This window comes from Onychomys torridus, chromosome 2 (genome assembly GCF_903995425.1).
Source record: "Onychomys torridus chromosome 2, mOncTor1.1, whole genome shotgun sequence".
NCBI classification, from domain to species: Eukaryota; Metazoa; Chordata; class Mammalia; order Rodentia; family Cricetidae; genus Onychomys; species Onychomys torridus.
The window spans coordinates 132,311,240-132,329,823 of record NC_050444.1 but is presented as its reverse complement, the minus strand read 5'-3'; the positions used below and the strand labels follow the sequence as shown (position 1 = coordinate 132,329,823).

Sequence of the window (18,584 nt, the reverse complement as noted above, 5' to 3'; positions counted from 1 at the left end):
TTCTACCTCAGCACTGCATAACACCCCCCATGGTGGTGCCTGCCTGTAATTCCAGGTGTGTGTGAGCTGATGGCATGCGCAGCAGAAGCTCAAGGTCATCCCTCCATCACTGAGTGATGTGATATATTGTGTACCCTAATAAATTTGCCTGAAGATCAGAGGACAGAACAAACCACTAGATTAAACATAGAGGCCAGGCAGTGGTAGCACACACCTTTAATCCTAGCACTTGGGAGGCAGAGATCCATTTGCATCTCTGTGAGTTCAAAGCCACCCTGGACTACATGAGATTGAGTCAGTCTAAGAGAAACAATCAGGCAGTGCTGGCATACACCTTTAATCCCAGTACTTGAGATCTCACACCTTTAATCCCAGTACTTGAGATCTCTCACCTTTAATCGCAGCATTTGGGAAGCACACACACCATTAATCCTAGCACTAGGGAGGTAGTGATGTCTGGGTAGAGAAAGGTATATAAGGCTTGAGGAGACAGGAACTAAAGGCTTTTTGTCTGAGGAAGCCTTTTTGGCTGGAGACCTTTTCAGGCTGAGGAGTCCTAGAGGTGAGAGGTGGCAGTGACTTGTTCCTTTGTCTCTCTGATCTTTCAGCATTGACCTCAATATCTGGCTCTGGGATTTTTATTAAAAGACCAATTTAAGATTCGAGCAACAGAGTGAGTTGGAGGCCAGCTTCGGCTACTCAGGACTCTGAGAAGAGAAAGGAAAGACCTCAAAATTCCTCTTTGTCTTTGGTGGGATTTTAATTTCCACCCTGTTTTGTTGTATGAAATCCAGCAGTCTTGTTTGTGGGGGAGATGGGCTCCTGGTATTGGCAGACCCTGGACTAGGGCCTTCCAGAGGATGGGTCCATTGTCAAATTTTCCATTGCATTTTTACATAAATACGTTTCAAAGAATAATAACTATTTGTGCTTCATTTAAAAATATTTAATGGCAGTGGCTTTAATGTTTAGCCATTTAATATGATGCCTCCTTTTAAATTCTGAAAGAAAAAGATCCCTCCAGCCCATGGTCTCATTTTACTCAGTAGTTTTTTTTTTTTTCTTTTTAACCAGAAATGGTTTTTTGTGTTTTCTCTGCCACTACATAATACGATTATGTAGCTTTCAATTTTATTTCACCAGTGTGATTAATTAGATTGATGGGTTTCCTAATACTGAACTATCCTTAAGGATCTGACATAAATTCTCTTTTTAGGTTTGTTCTTAGGCCCTTAATAGTTTTTGTTGCTATTGTGAATAGAACCTTATTTCCCATTACATCTTCTAATTGGCTATTGCTGGTATATAGGAAAGCTATTGATTTTTGTACATTGATCTTGTATGTAGTCACCTTGTTGAATTCTCTTATTAGTGGTAATAGTTTGTGGATTGATTTTCTTAGGCTTTCTATACCGGGGAAAGCAAGGTCTGCACACCACTGCAGCTCCTCTCTTCTGCGATGCCCGCGCCTCCAACCAGTCCTCTTCTCTGATGGCATTATCCGAACACCTGGTGCCATTTGAGCCGCACGGGTGGTTGAGGCCAGTGCTGCCTGGCTCCTGACTCCAGCCCGCCCACTTACGCAGTTTTTACCAGCACTTGTTACTGTCTGGCTGTCTCACTGTCAGATGACAGCGATTCCTTTTCTAGCTCAAGACAGTCATATTTTATGTTGAATTTATGCAATGAATACACATCTTAGGCAAATGCTCTACCACTGAGATATATACACAAGGCTTATACATATCTTTTAAATTAAAAAATATTTATTTACTTTAATCCCATCACTCGGGAGGCAGAGACAGGCGGATCTCTGTGAGTTTGAGGCCAGCCTGGTCGACAGAGCGAGATCCAGGACAGCCAGGGCTGTTACACAGAGAAACCCTGTCTCAAAAAACAAAACAAAACAATATATCTATGTATATTTATACACACACACATATATATTTGTATGTGTATGTGTGTGCACATATATTTGTTATGTGGGTGCTGGAATCCTAAACCCAAGTCTTAATGATTGCACATCAAGCACATTTAACTTCTAAGACATCTCCTCCATCACTTAAATATTTTTGGTTACTGAGGATTGAGCCAAGGGCCTTGCAAACATTGAGTAACACATACTATCGATGCTCTATCCCTAGCCCTCTTTTCTTGTTTTAAATTTTGAGACAGAGTCTCACTATGCTGCTCAGGCTGCTCTTGAGCATGGTATCACAGATAGGCCTGGAACTCACCATCCTCCTGCCTCAGGCTCCCTAGTAACTTGGATTACAGGCCTGGGGTGTGTGTGTGTGTGTGTGTGTGTGTGTGTGTGTGTGTGTGTGCGCGCATTTCACTATGTAGGCCAAGCTTGCCTGGAACTCCGGAGTGCTAGGATTACGGTTGTGGGCCACTGCATCAGGCTCCAATTTGTATCTTAGTGATGAATCACCCTAGCACTAGTGGAATACATTTTTCAAGACAGGGTTTCTCTGTGTAGCTTTGCGCCTTTCCTGGAACTCACTTGGTAATCCAGGCAGGCCTCGAACTCACAGAGATCCTCCTGGCTCTGCCTCCTGAGTGCTGGGATTAAAGGTGTGAGCCCAGCGGGTTTTTTATGTATGTATGTATGTATGTATGTATGTATGTATGTATGTATTTATACAGTGTTCTGTCTGCACATATCCCTGCAGGCCAGAAGAGGGTGCCAGATCTCATAACAGATGGTTGTGAGCCACCAGGTGGTTGCTGGGAATTGAACTCAGGACCTTTGGAAGAGTAAGCAGTGCTCTTAACCTCTGAGCCATCTCTCCAGTCCCCTTGTTTTTGTTTTTGTTTTTAAATACACTGCTTAGGTTGAGTTGTTCACATTTTATTTAGGCTTTTGTTTCATGGTTTGAATTGATTTATGAACTCTTTTCCTCTTCCTATTATTGCCTGGCTTTAGTTTTAAGATATATAAGAACGTTCTGGGTGACGTTCTAGCTCTCCTCAGATTCTTACACCAGTTAACACAACATGAAAGTCCTATGTTCTTCCAGGGTGTTCTTCTCTTTTCTAACGTCTGATATTGAAATTGTGCGTGCTGCTTTTCTAGGTCGAAATGAGGGCATTTCTGATTTATTTTATTATTTGAATATACGTACATGTGTGCAGTGTCCTCAGAGACCAGAAGAGGGCATCAGATCCCATGGAACTGAAGTTACAGGCTGTCTTGAGCAGCTTTAAGTAGATGCTAGGAACCAAACTCCAGCCCTCTGCAATAGCAGTAAGTGCTCTTAACTAACGAGCCAGCCCCATTTGTCTATCTGTCACTGGTCTGTCTGTCTGTCTGTCTATCTATCTACCTTTTTCTCCCTCCTCACTTTCTGTTGGTCTTTCTGTCTTCTGTCTTTCTGTTTTGTTTCTTGAGATGGAATTAAATTTTGTAGACTGAGCTCATCTGAAACTCACTGGGTAGTCCAGGCTGGCCTCAACTTTATGGTGATCCTCCTGCCTCCTGATGAAGTCACAATCATGCATCAATATATCCAGTTTTGAACTGGGAAAATTTTCAATATCTTCACCCCTTTTCCCCCAAGTCAGGGTTTTTTTGTGTAACCTTGGCTGTCCTGGAACTTTCTCTGTAGACCAGGCTGGCCAGTTTGAGATCCGACTGGTTCTGCCTCCTGAATGCTGGGATTAAAGGTGTGTGCCACCACTACCCAGCTTAAAATTTCAACACCTTATGTGCTCTAAAAGTTAATTTATACCAGGCAGTGGTGGCTCATGTCTTTTTTTTTTTTTAATTCATTCATTTATTTATTATGTATACAGTGTTCTGCCTGCATGCTAGAAGAGGGCACCATATCTCATTACAGATGGTTGTGAGCCACCATATGGTTGCTAGGAATTGAACTCAGGACCTCTGGAAGAACAGCCAGTGCTCTTAACCACTGAGCAATCTCTTCTGCCTTGGCTCATGTCTTTAATCCCAGCACTCAGGAGATAGGCAGGCAGATTTCTCTAAGTTCCGAGGCCAGCCTGGTCTACAGAGCGAGTTCCAGGACAGCCAGGTGTACACAGAGAAATCCTGTCTTAAAAAACCCAAAAAAGAGTAAATAGGCTGATAATTGTTATGGAAGTTGAAGCATTACTTAGACTCCCTTGTCAAAATAAAACAATGGTCTCGGGTCACTCCTAAATACCAACAGACTAAGCACATGTATGTGTGGGCTGTGGGGAAAGAAGCGGGACAGGGAGCAGGAGAGCCAGACAGATGGAGAGACAGAAAGAGACGTGCTATCACTCTCTTGGCACCTGGAGAAGCAAGTTTAACTCTGCCCTGAAAGCTTAGCACAACAGCAATGCTTGGTATACAGAAGCATTTAATGAGCAGAAGCAATTACCATTATTAATCCAGTTAATTAAAAAAAAATAATGTCCCAGACACTGTGCTTATGTTTTACATGGGTTCTTGGTATTTCATTTAAGCAGGAACTGTTACAATTTCATTTCGTAAATGAAGAAGTATTTTTTTGAAATAGGTTTTGAGAAATTGACTTTCCAATGTCAGAGCTTTTCTTTTCAGCTCAGGATACAACGCAGCAAGGCAGAAAGCAAATGTTTTAGAAGCAAGCAGCGCACCACCACGCGCGGACTCGTGCGAGCACAGCACGCAAACGACTCAGTGTGCCAAGTCGCTTTCACACTCGGTTGCCAGCCGGCTCCTTTTTGTCCAAGCACAGACCGGAAGTGTTTCTGACGGTCGCGTTTCTACAATGCACAGCCGGAAGTTTCTATCCGTGGGTTTGCAGAGCTTGATAAACTGAGGAGTGGGTTGCCACTGGAGTTCCCAGGTGTGTGTGGGAGCCAGGGGATGGTGAGGTAGGGAGGACGGTGCGACCCTAAGGAACACCCGCGCGGGGAGGCGGAGAACACAGGCAGAACCCAGACTGGTTTGGACCGTTCTCCTCGCGGCCTGCCTCTTTACCCTGCCCCCATTTGGAGCTGGAGTGATAGGGGCCCCGCCCCCCTGACGGTAACAAGGTCTCTCCGCAGGTATTGACCCTTGATCTCGGGGTGCTTCCCCATCTCTCAGGCGTGATGGCTACGGGCGCGGATGTACGGGACATTCTGGAACTTGGTGGTCCAGAGGGAGATGCAGCTTCTGGGACCATCAGCAAGAAGGATATTATCAACCCGGACAAGGTAGCTGGGGCAATTGAGAGCACTGAGTTGGGGGAGGGGGTGTTGGCGAAGGAATGGGAGGGTGACACCAGGAGAGATGGTGGAAATGATAATTCCATCATCACAAAATGCATGATAAAGAAGTGCTACAGTGAAATGAAAAGTATGCCATCGGTAATGTGATGCAGGAGATAGGACACTGGGAGGTGGTGGGGACCAAGAGAGTTTCCGAGGGATGAGAAGACCAAGAGAGGGTGATACTTGTAAGTTGTTGGGAAGAGAGACAAAGACATTGTGACAGTCTTCAGGTGAGGGAAGGATTTTCTTCTCTGACAGGTGAGATGAGGCGGGAGAGGGATGCCTTGCACAGGGTATGCTATTCATGTGAGTAGGTTATTATGATGTTAGTTCAGCATTTGTTTGTTCAGAGACTGTGCTGGGTCAAAATTTTTCGGGTAAGGGTAGGTCTAGGCTATTGTTTCTTCCCTGTGGTTTTATTTCCAGAAAAAGTCCAAGAAATCCTCGGAGACACTGACCTTCAAGAGGCCTGAGGGCATGCATCGTGAGGTCTATGCGTTGCTTTACTCAGACAAGAAGCAAGTATTGGAATTCCAAGTCCCCTGTGCATTACCCTAGCTCAGGTGGCATATCCTACGTCCCTGTTTTCTCTTCCACTTCTTTCCCCAGCTTTTATCCCCAGCCAGGGCTCCTCCTGCAGGGCAGCCCAGTGTCTTGCTCCAGGACATGACTTCCTTATTTAGGGGTGGACGGAACTTCTTGGGCTTAGCAGTTCTTTATTCACCTAATTCTAACCTTTTACCTCCCTAACGTTCACTGCCAGGGATGCACCCCCACTACTGCCCAGTGACACTGGTCAGGGGTATCGCACAGTGAAGGCTAAATTGGGGTCCAAGAAGGTTCGGCCTTGGAAGTGGATGCCATTTACCAACCCAGCTCGGAAGGATGGTGCCATGTTTTTCCACTGGCGACGAGCGGCAGAGGAAGGCAAAGACTACCCTTTTGCCAGGTTCAATAAGGTGAGCTGCTGACAGACGCAAGCCAAGCCCATCTGAGCCACTTGGATTTTCTAGTCTCCCAGGGTTGACTCTAGCAGGTGCTCAGTCCCATAGTTACCCACTCAGTCCTAGGTCAAGTGCTGTGACTGCCTCTTCTGCTCACTGGATTCTTTCCTTCCCTGGATCTGCTGTGGGTTTTAGTGGCTTCCCTCGGCTCCTCACGGTACTGTTCCTCAGAGCCGTGTCCAGGTGCTTTTCTCCTCTGTGTGACTCTGTTGTGCTTCAGTTACTCTCCACAAGCTCATGACCCCAGCACACAAGTTCTGATTTGCTAGCACCCCTTTCTGAGTGTCCCACAGATAGCTCCCATCAGTGGTACCCTCGAATGGAACAGAATGAAATCCTCTCTCTGTTCCTACTCAGTGAGAGGCACCATTTTTACAGTGGTCTGTATTACAGACTTGGGAGCCACCCTTGACTTAGCCTTTTCTCTTAGCTGTAAACAACAGGAGAAAGGGAAGAGGATGGCACACGTGTAAAGAAATAAATGGATTCTTTCAGCTGAGTGCCTCCAATATGCTAGGATTAAAATTTGAATGAACATGCAATGATATCAACGGTGCACTTATGGGTGTAGGAGAGGCCTACTTTTTATTTATTTATTTTTGTGTGTACATGCACATGCCAGCCTGTGGAAGCTTTTTCTCTGCTTTAGCCACATGGACATAAGGGGTCAAACTCAGGTTGTCTGGCCTCCTGAGCCACCTTGCCAGCCCCAAGGCCTAGTGATGTCTTATCATTGAGTTCTGCTAGTTCTGTTACGATTACCAGTCACAGCTCTGCCTGTGCTCTTTATCCTTTGTGCTAGCACCCTAAACCAAGATCAGTTATTTTTTTGGTCTAGATTATTGAGCCTTATAGGAAGGGGGGCCTTTTCCAGTCTTACCCAGCCACTGAGAGGAAGGGCTAGAGTAGGCCAGGATTGGATAGCCCATGGCTAAGGCACTGTACAGTATGGCTCAGAACAGTCTAGAATTAGAGCTTAAAACAAAGGGCTCAAACTCAGAATCTTCCCAGCGAAGTGCACCTGAGCGCCCTCTCCTGGGTGGCTTACAGGCTTTCTCAGACCGAGCACAACCAAATGTGACGCTATGACCCCAAACCAGAGTTTCCTCTTTCCCACCATCATTCTTAGGCCCAGGCCAGAGAAGCTGGAAGTACAAGATTGGTAAAGCTCAGTGAAAAGGTGAGGTATTGGGGGAGGGGTAGAGGAAATAACCTAATGCTAAGGTCAAAACCACTCAGTTTTTGCTGCCTCTAGCATGTTGAAGCCTAGACATTGAGAATAAAAATAAGTCAGACAAAGTGTCTGTCCTTAAAAAACTCTTCATGTTGAGAGGGAGAGAAGATGGGGACAATTACAGTCTGGTAGGGGACGAGCTATTGGGAAGGCTGGAAGATTATGGGAGTTTTCTTGATGATGTTGCTAGGTGGTGCAGTGATTTTTTTTTTTTTTTTTTTTTTACCCTTCATGCACATGGAACATGGTGAGGAAAAAAATATCAAAGGAATGTAAGGGCCCAGAGGCTTCTGCATCTAGGCCTATGGCTAAGTTTGATCCCTGGAACCCAAATGATGGAAGGAGACAACAGACTCCCAAATGTTGTCCTCTAACCTCCAAATATACCCATCCCCACACACTTGGAAACAAATATGTAATGTAAAAATGAAAAAGAAGCAGGGTGGTGGTGGTACACACCTTTAATCCCAGCACTTGGGTGGATCTCTAGGAGTCCAAGCCCAGCCTGGTCTACAAAGCAAGTTCCAGGACAGCCAGGGCTGTTACACAGAGAAACTCTGTCTCAAAAAAACCAAAAACCAAAAAACCCCAAATAAATAAACAAATAATTAAAAACGGTAAAAATAATTTTAAAGGTTCATGTGTATTGGATGCTATGGGCATTCCCACACTGATAAAGGTTAAAGCTCCATGTAGGGTGATGTGGTGGAGCTGTGGCTCAATTGGTCAACAGTGACCATGCCGGTGGCCCTTGGTAACCAGGCTTAAGAACTTGAGCTTTGCCCTCATGCCTTTGAGCCACCCACAGATTTGAAAGTAGAGTCATGTCAGGGCTGGCTGAGGTTTGGAAAGGTCCGGGTGACTGCAACAAGGTAGAGGTTGTTCCTCTCAAGCTGCTCCTCGAGGGGCCTCACTCAGTGACTGGACTCTGCTCTTGCTCAGGTCATGAGTCCAGGAGTCACTGATGCTCAGTTCTTTCTTGTTACCTCAGTCTCTAGGCCTGTGCCTTCTCTGCTGCTCTAGTGTGGGCCTATGGCTTCTCTCTGTCTCTGCTGAGGTGGCTCTTCAGTCTCCTACTCGTCTCCCACCTGTGTCTTCTCTGTTGCCAGATGGTCTTAGACTAAGAAACAGGGCCTTTTAAAAATGATTGTATGTGTATTAGTGTTCTGCCTGCATATGTCTGTCCACCACATGGGTGCAGTGCCCATGGAGGCCAGAAGAGGGAGTCAGATTCACTGGAACTGGAATTGTAAATAGTGGTGAGCTGCCCTGTGGGTGCTGGGGATGGAACCCAAGTCTAGAAAGTGAAGACTTTGAATCTCTTTAAAACTAGCTAGGCCAGGTGGCCATGGTGACGCACACCTTTAATCCCAGCGGAGGCAGAGCCAGGCAGATTGAGGCCAGTCTGGTCTACAGAGTTAGATCTAGGACAGGCACCAAAACTACATGGAGAAACCCTGTCTTCGAAAACCCAAAGAATTAGCTCAGCTGGATCTTGTCACACCCTAGGTGGACTCTAGGCTCCCAGAAGGGTGGACTCCCCATGCAGCTGGTTCTGCTGCTGTATTGACTCCCTTTGGGCTCTTCTCAGCTCACTCTGCTTCCCAGCCTGGGTCCAGAAGGGAGGCCCACACATTAGGGTGTTTTGTTTGTTTTTAATCTCATGTTGTACCTATGTTGTCCCCTCTGTTCTCCCTCACTAGTTCACTTCTCCTTAACCTTAAGATTTAGCCTGGTGTAGTGGTGCACACTTGTAGTCCCAGCACTTGGGAGGCAGAGGCAGGAGGATCAGGAGTTCAATGTCATCCTCAGGAACAGACTGAATTCAGGGCTATCTTGGGCTACAGACAAACAAAACCCTTTACAGGGCTAGAGAGATGACTTAGTGATTAAGAGTATTTACTGAGGGTTGGGGATTTAGCTCAGTGGTAGAGTGCTTGCCTAGCAAGTGCAAGGCCCTGGGTTCGGTCCTCAGCTCAAAAAAAAAAATAAAGTATTTACTGCCCTTCCAGAGTACCAGAGTTTGGCTCCCAGGACTGGGAGTGGGCAGCTCATGGGCCACCTCAAACTACAGCTTCTTCTGAACATCTAATGCCTTCTGGTTTCCACAGGCATCCCCCCTCCCCCACTCCACAGACACATTAAAAACAATAGCAGAATAAATAAGAAATAAAAAGACTATGCCTGGCCAGGCAGTGGTGTCGCACACCTTTAATCCCAGCACTCAGGAGGCAGAGGCAGACAGATCTCTTGAGTTCGAGGCTAGCCTGGTCTACACAGTGAGGCCCTGTCACACATACACACACAAATTAAATTACTAAGTGGGATATACAACCAAGCCTGGGAAACCAGATAAATCCTTCAGAGATGATGCCTGAGAGGTCAAAAGAATGAGAATGTTCTGTTGGTAGAAGGAATACAGAATTCAGAATAAAGGGAAAGAGCCTGGTGTGTTCCAGACTTTCAGGCTGGAGAACTGCGTCCTCAAGGGCTAGGGGCTGCAGGTCAGGCCGCCTGTTCTTTAATGTGCAGTGGCTCTTCACTGGTCCTGTGGTGTGCTGAGCCCTAATAGTAAGAAATGAACTAGCTAAGCCTTGCTCTTGAATTTGTGAATTATCTAGAAGGCACTTTATCTTAGAGATTAATGGAGACATGACATGTGATCGAGAGCAGTACCCTTCCCAGGAACTGGCAAAATGTTCTATTTGTAGCCTAGTAGAGACTGAGAGAGACACTAGGATTCTAAGGCAACACAGGTTCATATTTACATTACGTTTATGGGCACAGGGTTGACATATAAAAGTGCTTCCCTGTTTCCATTCTTATTGAAGGCCAGCTGTGACAAGCCGCACTGGTCAGCCCTGTAAGTAGCATGGTGCAGGTCACATCTTTTGCAGATGGAGAATTGACTGGATGAGGACTGAGGGAAGCCCGGGAGGGGGAAGGTGATTTTGTTTCTTTAATGCAGGCCAGTGATGGTGCTGGGCTAATCTGAGTGGGCTAAGTGTGGCAGAGATGAAGCCACAGGTGAGGAAGTAGGAATTAAAAGATACTTTTGGCTGGGCGGTGGTGGTACACGCCTTAAATCTCAGCACTTGGGGGGGTGGGGTGCAGAGCCAGGCGGATCTCTGTGAGTTCGAGGCCAGCCTGGGCTACCAAGTTAGTTCCAGAAAAAGGCGCAAAGCTACACAGAGAAACCCTGTCTCGAAAAACGGAAAAAAAAAAAAAAAAGATACTTTCCAGTGCCAGGTGAGGTGGTGCATTCCTGTAATCCAGTACTGGGGAGACTGAGGCAGGAGGACTGCTGTGAGTTAGAGCCAGTCTGGCCTCCACAGAGAGTACTGGCCAGCCAAGGCCACTTCCCAAGCCTGTGTCAACAAAACAGAAACAGACCATCACCAGACAACACACCCAGGGTTCTGGTGCTGGCTGTTGGTGACAGTGGGATGAGTGCAGTATTGAGTATGTTAAGGTTGGACATGGGTTGTGACCTCTGGTAGGAAGCGTCCAAGAGCAGCAGGAAAGAGCCTGCTGTAATTTTGAATTCTTAAGAAACTTCCTGTTACAGCCCAGCACCGACTCCTTCCTTGTCTCTGACCTACACATGCAGCTTATTGTGATGCTGATAACTCTGAGAGAGACCTGGGGCAGGAGGAAGAATGTGGGCCAGGAGAGGAAGGGGCTTTGGCAGTGGGATTCCCTGGAGATGCCCAACTTTGAAGTGCTCTGAGATTGGCAAGTCCCACTCTGACCACTGGGTGGCAGTAGTGCTTTGGACAAGTGGCGCATGGCCTAGGGGCACTGGGCCTTTCTGTCTGATGGGTTTCTGATTCCACAATTGACCCTTGGGTGCCATAGGAGTGCTTACAGGTCAGGTAGGAGCATGTGGCCCATTCCCAAAGATGGTAAGATGTCCTGAAGTGAACCAGACAGGCCACTGACCTAGACTGGGTCTTTACTTCTACATGCTGCCCCTACACCGGGGTTGGTAATAAACAGGAAGGGGTGTGGCCACATGGCCAGCCTGCTTGGACATATGACCAAGGAGTGCACCCATATGTCTTTGTGCCAGTAGACGGTGCAAGTGCCCGTGTACTCAGAGCAGGAGTACCAGCTCTACCTCCATGATGATGCGTGGACTAAGGCAGAGACTGACCACCTCTTTGACCTCAGCCGCCGATTTGATCTGCGCTTTGTAGTTATTCATGATCGGTATGACCACCAGCAGTTCAAGGTGAGCTAGAGTGCCCAACCTTCCTTCCGTCCCTTCTGGATGCTTCTCAATGTTCATCCCCATGTGTCTTGATTCTTAGAAGCGTTCTGTAGAGGATCTGAAAGAGAGGTACTACCACATCTGTGCCAAGCTTGCCAATGTGAGGTCTGTGCCAGGCACAGATCTCAAAATACCAGTATTTGATGCTGGGCATGAGCGGCGGCGGAAGGAACAGTTGGAGCGGCTTTACAATCGGACTCCAGAGCAGGTCATAACCTCTTCTCCACATCTGAAACCCTTTGCCTCCCCCCTCTCCATGGCCTCAACTCTCTTCCCCTAGGCCCTTCCCTTTAGTCCATTCCCATGGTTCCCATTCTTCCCTCCCTGCAGTCCCCGTGCCTCTGGCTCCTCATAGATACCCTAGTACCCACACAGCCCTCATGCATACCTAAGCGTTTCTTGCCTTTGCAGGTGGCTGAGGAGGAGTACTTGCTACAGGAGCTTCGTAAGATCGAGGCCCGGAAAAAAGAGCGGGAAAAACGCAGCCAAGACCTGCAGAAGCTGATTACAGCAGCAGATACCACTGCAGAGCAGCGGCGCACAGAACGCAAGGCCCCCAAGAAAAAACTACCCCAGAAGAAGGAGGCTGAGAAGCCGGTGTGGAGGCTGACCCAACAAGCTCGGGGTGGAAGGGTCATCTGGCACAGGGTCCCAGCTTCAGGGGCGTTCTGAGAGTGCCCCGAGTCAGTGGGCCCTGGGCTACTCTCCCCACCTCAGGCTCTGTAACTCTTCCCACAGGCTGTTCCCGAGACTGCAGGCATCAAGTTTCCAGATTTTAAGTCGGCAGGTGTCACACTGAGGAGCCAGAGGGTGAGTCACCTCCTTCAGTGTTTAAACCCTGGGCTCCAGATGGCTTAGGTGCTACAGCTGCTGAGGTACTGAGTGCAGTGGGCGAGGGGGCTGTGGAAAGAGGTGCCCTCGCCAGGATCTCGTGGCATGGCCAGGTCGAGGTTGCCTTTACTGTTCTCCACTTCTCAGCTTGTTCCATTTTAGCCATAGCCACGTGCAGAGGTTACCCGTGAACCTCATTGTTTAACCCTCTTCACCTGAAGCGGTGTCGCCGTCCAAGGGGTATAGGACTTAGCTGACTGTCATTGCAGATGAAGCTGCCCAGCTCTGTGGGTCAGAAGAAGATCAAGGCTCTGGAACAGATGCTGCTGGAGCTGGGTGTGGGTGAGTGATATCCTGGGGTAGATAGCTCCTTCTCCCAGGGCTGTGCAAGGGAGGGTAGTTCACACTGCAGGCCTTCAGCTGCCGTCTGCCTTTGTCCTGCCTGCAGAACTGAGCCCCACCCCCACAGAGGAGCTGGTGCATATGTTCAACGAGTTGCGGAGTGACCTGGTGTTACTCTACGAGCTCAAGCAGGCCTGTGCCAACTGTGAATATGAGCTGCAGATGCTGCGACACCGGCATGAGGCTCTGGCTCGGGCAGGAGTGCTGGGGGGCCCTGCCACACCAGCAGTGGGGCCAGCCCCGGCCTCTGCTGAGCCAGCAGTGTCTGAATCTGGACTTGGCCTTGACCCCACCAAGGACACCATCATTGATGTAGTGGGGGCACCCCTCACTCCCAATTCGGTAAGAACCTGGGCAGGCTTTGGGGAGCATGCCCTGGCTCTGTGAGAGAATACATGTATGTACAGTCCCCACTCCCTCCAGGACCTTTTCAAGGGAATGGTTGCCACTGTGAGGGAGGGTGAGGACAGGAGTGGGTTGGCTCTTGGGCTTCTTCTCTAAGAATGGCAGGCACTAAGCCCTGAGTCACACCTCAGAGGCCACTAACCTCAACACTTTGTCTCTTCAGCGGAAACGACGAGAATCTGCCTCCAGCTCATCTTCTGTGAAGAAAGCCAAGAAACCATGAGGGCCACTAGGGTTGGTGGAATGGTGTAAATAGAGCTGTTCCATTGGACTGGGCTGATTGGGCTGATTCTATTTCCTTACTTCCTCACATCCTTGGCTGGGATGACAGGCTGAGAGATTGATCACTACAGTGAGTCCCTAAAGGCTTGCTTGCAATGCCCACATTCAGGCCCGCCCTTCACCACCTCTTTGTTGCCTAGACCCTGCACCTCCAGCACCTGTGGTTTTGTGTTTAAGGTGGCCTTGCACAAAGCAGGGGACTCAGATAGTAACAGCTTTGGCAGGTCCTTGTGCTAGAGCACGTGCTCCCTGCTCTGGGTCTGCGCATCTTTAGCGAAGGCATTGAAGGTACTAGAGTGCCAGCTGCTCACATGCTGATGGCTTTTTGTCTGGAGAGGAAGCCTGGAGCATTAGCATAGCAACAGCCTTACACACAAGGACGGCTCCACACACATAGGACCTTGTTTCCCCGACTTTATTCAGTGGCACGTTCGCAGCAGGGATGGGGGTGGACACAAGGTGGGGCCTGTTCTGTCCTGGAGCCCTGGGGGCACCACACACCATGCACTATGGATGGGAGGGGGCACAGGGGGGACTTGGTGGCCCCAGCAGAAGCCTGTGTACAAGGGAGAAGGCAGTGAGTACCTGGGTTCCCCCAAGCCCAGGCCCGTAATGGCAGGGGCTAATACTGGGGAGTGGGAGGGGGTGGGGCACAAAGTGTCTGCTCCAGAGGGGCCAAGTGGCCAAGCCCTCACCCAGGGCACAAGCCCATAGGGCAGCTGGGGGACACTCTGGGCGCAGAGCTGCAGTACCACTCTCCCTTTTCCCTCTGGTGAGGGAGAGGATTCTGGTTTGGGCCAAGCAGCTACCCTGTCATGCCCCATCCCGTCCTCTGCCAATCAGAAGGGCTTTGATGTCTGCTTGAAGATAAAACCTCGGTATGCCAATGTCTTCATGATGTTGGCAATGTTCTTGCAGTCATCTAGAGAGAAGAGAAGACATTTAGACAGGGGCCAGATTCAGGAGCCATAGGCCTGAGGAGGACATCCCTGGCTCTAGTGGCAACATCTCCAGCCTTGGGTTGGGCTGGATGACACCGGGCCTGCAGGAAGCCTGGACTCAGTGCTTCTCAGTCCCATAATTCATGCTGGAAATTGGCCGCTGTGTCCCATCCCGGCCCCAGCGGTGATGTATGGGCGCCGTCGCAGTAAGAAAAAGGCAGAGTAAATGTGTAATTTCTCCCTTGACGGCCCCTGGCCGCTGGGCGATCCTTCTTGTTGCTGCCGCGTGGGGACGGCCTGTCCGCCACACTCCGTCTTCCCGCCACCCGCCTTGATGTCTCCATTTCATTACTGTGCGGCCATTCATCACACCCGCGGCCAGGGTGACTTTGTCGGCACTTGTGTGTGGGGAACTGTGGTCCAGGCCATACTCAACTGGTGACAAGGCACAAGACTTGGCACGACTGTGCCAGAATCCTAGGAAACACCTGGATATCTCTCTACGTAGCTCCCGACAGGCTGGGGAAGGCCCTGGTTTATGTGCTATCAGGACCTACATCCTGCCTCTGTCCAAGTAGGCTGGCTGCTGGCTACCTTTTGAGATCTTGTCATGAGAGCTTATTCCATGCTGTTAGCTACTGGGGTAGACTGGAAGCTGCAGGGACTCTGGGGACTTGGCCAGGACAGAACTTGCTCCACTATTAGATTCAGGAAGGGCAGTAACCTGGAGCTTGGCTTGCAGGAGCAGGGGTTCTCAACCTGTGGGTTGCGACCCCTTTGGGGTCATTTATCAGATTACCCTACATATAAGATATTTACATTATAATTCATAACAGCAAAATTACAGGTATGAAGTAGCAACGAAGTAATTGTATGGTTTGGGGTCCCCACAGCATGAGGTACTGTATGAAAGGGTCACGGCGTTAGGAAGGTCAAGGCCCACTGCTCTAGAGGAAGTCTGGTATAGAAACTATCCACCTGTTTGTTGTTGCTCAGCTTCCCAGAGCAGTCCCCGACTGTCTCCTTTTATCCTCTCCCACCCCCCTTGGTTGTCCACGGGCCATAGCCATGGCCTCAGCCACTCCCTTACCCTCATTAGATGGATGCTGTGATGCAGAAGTACCATATGCTGACGGCATAATCAAGTGAGGAGTTGTGCTCAGGCCAGGAGAACTCTGAATTTTTTCCTTCCTAAAAGCCTCTATGTTTGCCCTCACGAAGACTGTGGTCTAGGAAAGGGGACCCCTGAGCCCCCTGAGCTCAGAAAGTCTCATTAGCCAAGGGCCTGGGGCAGGCCAATCAGAGGAGATCCTGTCTTAGAAGAGTTCAATGTATATGCACCTGCAGTGGACAGAGGTGTGAGGAGGTGACATCTTGTTTCTCCAGGGACTCAGAAAGCCAAGAGGGCTGATCTGTTCTGAGGCCGAATGGGGAGAAGACAGATGGGTGGGTAGTGGCGGCCATGGCAACACCAGATATGACCCATCCCCGTGGTTTATGGGCCGGACACGCGCCTCGCTCAGCTGAGACCCTGTCATTTGTCTCCCTTAGTGAGCACACCAGTCCTGTGGGGGTAGAGGGCAGAGGGAGGGCTATGACAGGAGGACTTAGGCAGTTGACGGGAAGAGAACAGGAAGAGGCCTGGGAGGTGTGGTGGGGCCAGAGGCTGTGATGGCATTGTTGAGAGTTGGGGGAACCTGGGATAAAAAGACAGTCTTCCCAAATAAACACAGCCCTGTCAAGGCACCTCAAATCCTTCCTGTCTCCAGCACTCTGGAGACCATGGCCGCTGTGCATATTAAGAATAAGTCCCTCGTTATCTGCAATTACCCAGCGGCCACACACCTCATTTCTTCTAGCAGAAAAGAAAATTAGTTTTCTATTGACTTCATCTGGCTCCTCCTCATTGCTGGACAAATCACTCAATCTGCCTCCCCTGGTCCAAGTAAATGTCCTAGCTTAGACCCCCAGGCCACCAGTGAGCAAGTGCTCATTTACCTGTGCTGGGAGGTGCCTTCATACCTCCCTCCATCAGTCTTGACCTCTCCCCATGCCATACATGGCACTTCTCCCAAATCATGAGCTCTGCCTGCTCCTGAAGGCCACCTCCCCAACTGCGGCTTCTCTCCAGTTTCTTCACAAACTCAAATGTTCAAACAGTTCTCTCCAGATAAACAGATAAAACACCCCCAAATACTGAATATTCTCCCCCAATTCCCTCTTCCTCCTTGTGCACCCTCAAATCAGCAAATGGCACCATATATAGTCTACTCAGAACTCCCAAGGTTGACACCTCACCCACCAGCCAGATCTAACCAGGTATGAAACCTGCAGATTTGGTTTCCTTGTGCTATAATCCAGTGGTTCTCAAACACACACACACCCCTCCCCCGAGACCAAACCAGGGCCTTGCGCTTGCTAGGCAAGTGTTCTACCACTGAGCTAAATCCCCAAACCCTCAACCTGAGTCTTGACCAATGGAAAACACATATTTCTGATGGTCTTAGGAAACAAGATACTGTTCAGTAGCAAAATTACAGTTATGAAGTAGCAATGAAAATAATTGTATGGCTGGAGTCGCCACAACATGAGGAACTGTACTAAAGGGTTAGGAAGGTTGAGGACCACTGCTAATCAAATGCTTCCACTCCAGCAGCAAGTCACCTGTAATTCTGCTTAATCAGTCTAGCCTGTCCCTCAGATCCACTCTCTTGTAGCCAACATGGTCTTTTTTTCACAAACCTTATGTCCTTCCCTCTTTAAATTCCTTCAGTCATTCTTCTTGCCTTATGCACTTTTTGTTTTTGAGTTAGGGTCTGAAAGTGTAGCCCCGGGTGGCCTGGAACTCAAGAGATCTGTTTCTGCCTCTCAGTGCTTGGGACTGACGAAAAGTGTGCACTTAGCATGCTTGATTAAAGTCTACACACACATAAACATGTATTTTAACTCTGTGTGTGTGTGTGTGTGTGTGTGTGTGTGTGTGTGTGTGTGTAGGACATAGGACAACTTATGGAAGTTGGTTCTCTCCAAACTCAGGTCGCATGGTGACAAGCACCTTTACCCGCTGAGCCATCTCATTCATCCTGCACTTCCCCCTTTCCTTGAATGCTTCTGGGGGCTTCAACCTAGGGCTGTGTACATGCAAGGCAAGCATCTACACTGTGCTAGAGCCTTAGCCTCCTAGCCCAGGCAGGGTCTCAAACTTACTACAGATGACAATAACGTTGACCTTGAACTCTTGGTCTTGCTTCTACTCTTGAGTGCTACAGCTGCAGGCATGTGCCACCATGCCTGGCTCTCAGCCCCTTTTTCACTTCTGACATAAGGTCTTAGTAAGTCACTGGGTGGCGGGGGGGGGGGGGGGGGGAGGCTTGAACTCACTCAGTGGCCTGGTAGTTCTTGAACCACAATTGTCCTGCTTCAGCTTCACTGTAGCTGGGGTGACAGGTCAGTGTGACAAAGTCTGGCAAATCTTTAATCTAACTCAGTCTTGGCAAAAATTGATCCCTGTTGCTCCTGGCCTCACCCCTATAAACTGCCCCAAATTTCTACACTACAGTCTCCAGGAGCATCAAATTTTTCTGAAATTTGTTTTCTGAAAATGCCAAAGCATGCTATGGAGTCAGTCTTAACTGCAAATGCGATGTCAGGTGATGTCTGACAGTGCTGTTTCTCTAGCACCCCCCCCCCCCCCCCCCAGGACAACAGCCACAGCAGCACAGTGAACACTGAGCAAATGCTCCCTCCTGCATCTCTGCAGAACTTCTTTATGTGGCCAGTATGCTGGAGATCTGATTACCCAAAGGTGAGAGTTGTGACAGATTGTGTATGGCTTAGATGACAGGCTGGCTGGTACACATGATGAAACTAATTGTCCTTCACTACACAGACTCACTTATGATCCTATTTATGGCAGATCCTGAGGTCTAACTGTGGTGACTGGTTTCCTATTATGGAGACCCAAAGAGATGAGGAAAATCAGC

At 48.8% G+C, this 18,584-nt stretch overlaps 2 protein-coding genes across 9 annotated transcripts in view; one reads left to right on the top strand and one right to left on the bottom strand.

The window, feature by feature from the left end:
* The first annotated feature begins 4,738 nt into the window (after positions 1–4,738).
* Dmap1 (DNA methyltransferase 1 associated protein 1) lies at positions 4,739–13,654 on the top strand. 2 transcript variants are annotated; one of them, XM_036180047.1, is made up of 11 exons: positions 4,739–4,820; positions 5,063–5,172; positions 5,656–5,747; positions 5,993–6,188; positions 11,543–11,701; positions 11,781–11,948; positions 12,152–12,337; positions 12,479–12,550; positions 12,841–12,913; positions 13,020–13,315; positions 13,542–13,654. In XM_036180047.1, the coding sequence occupies exons 2-11, from the start codon at positions 5,068–5,070 to the stop codon at positions 13,599–13,601; spliced, it is 1,407 nt and encodes a 468-aa protein (XP_036035940.1). In that variant the 5' UTR covers positions 4,739–4,820; positions 5,063–5,067; the 3' UTR covers positions 13,602–13,654. The 2 variants fall into 2 exon arrangements, with proteins under 2 accessions (XP_036035940.1, XP_036035939.1); XM_036180046.1 differs by having other exon boundaries at positions 5,023–5,172.
* Positions 13,655–14,044: 390 nt separating this feature from the next.
* The window catches only part of Eri3 (ERI1 exoribonuclease family member 3), a 132,688-nt gene continuing 128,148 nt past the window's right edge, over positions 14,045–18,584 (bottom strand). For 3 of the 7 annotated variants that reach the window (XM_036180051.1, XM_036180048.1, XM_036180049.1), the window contains exon 9: positions 14,045–14,582. In XM_036180051.1, coding sequence (XP_036035944.1) covers positions 14,500–14,582 — 83 coding nt within the window. In that variant the 3' untranslated portion in view covers positions 14,045–14,499. The remainder of the gene's footprint in view (positions 14,583–18,584) is intronic. The other 4 variants (XM_036180052.1, XM_036180054.1, XM_036180053.1 and 1 more) reach the window with 2 other exon arrangements.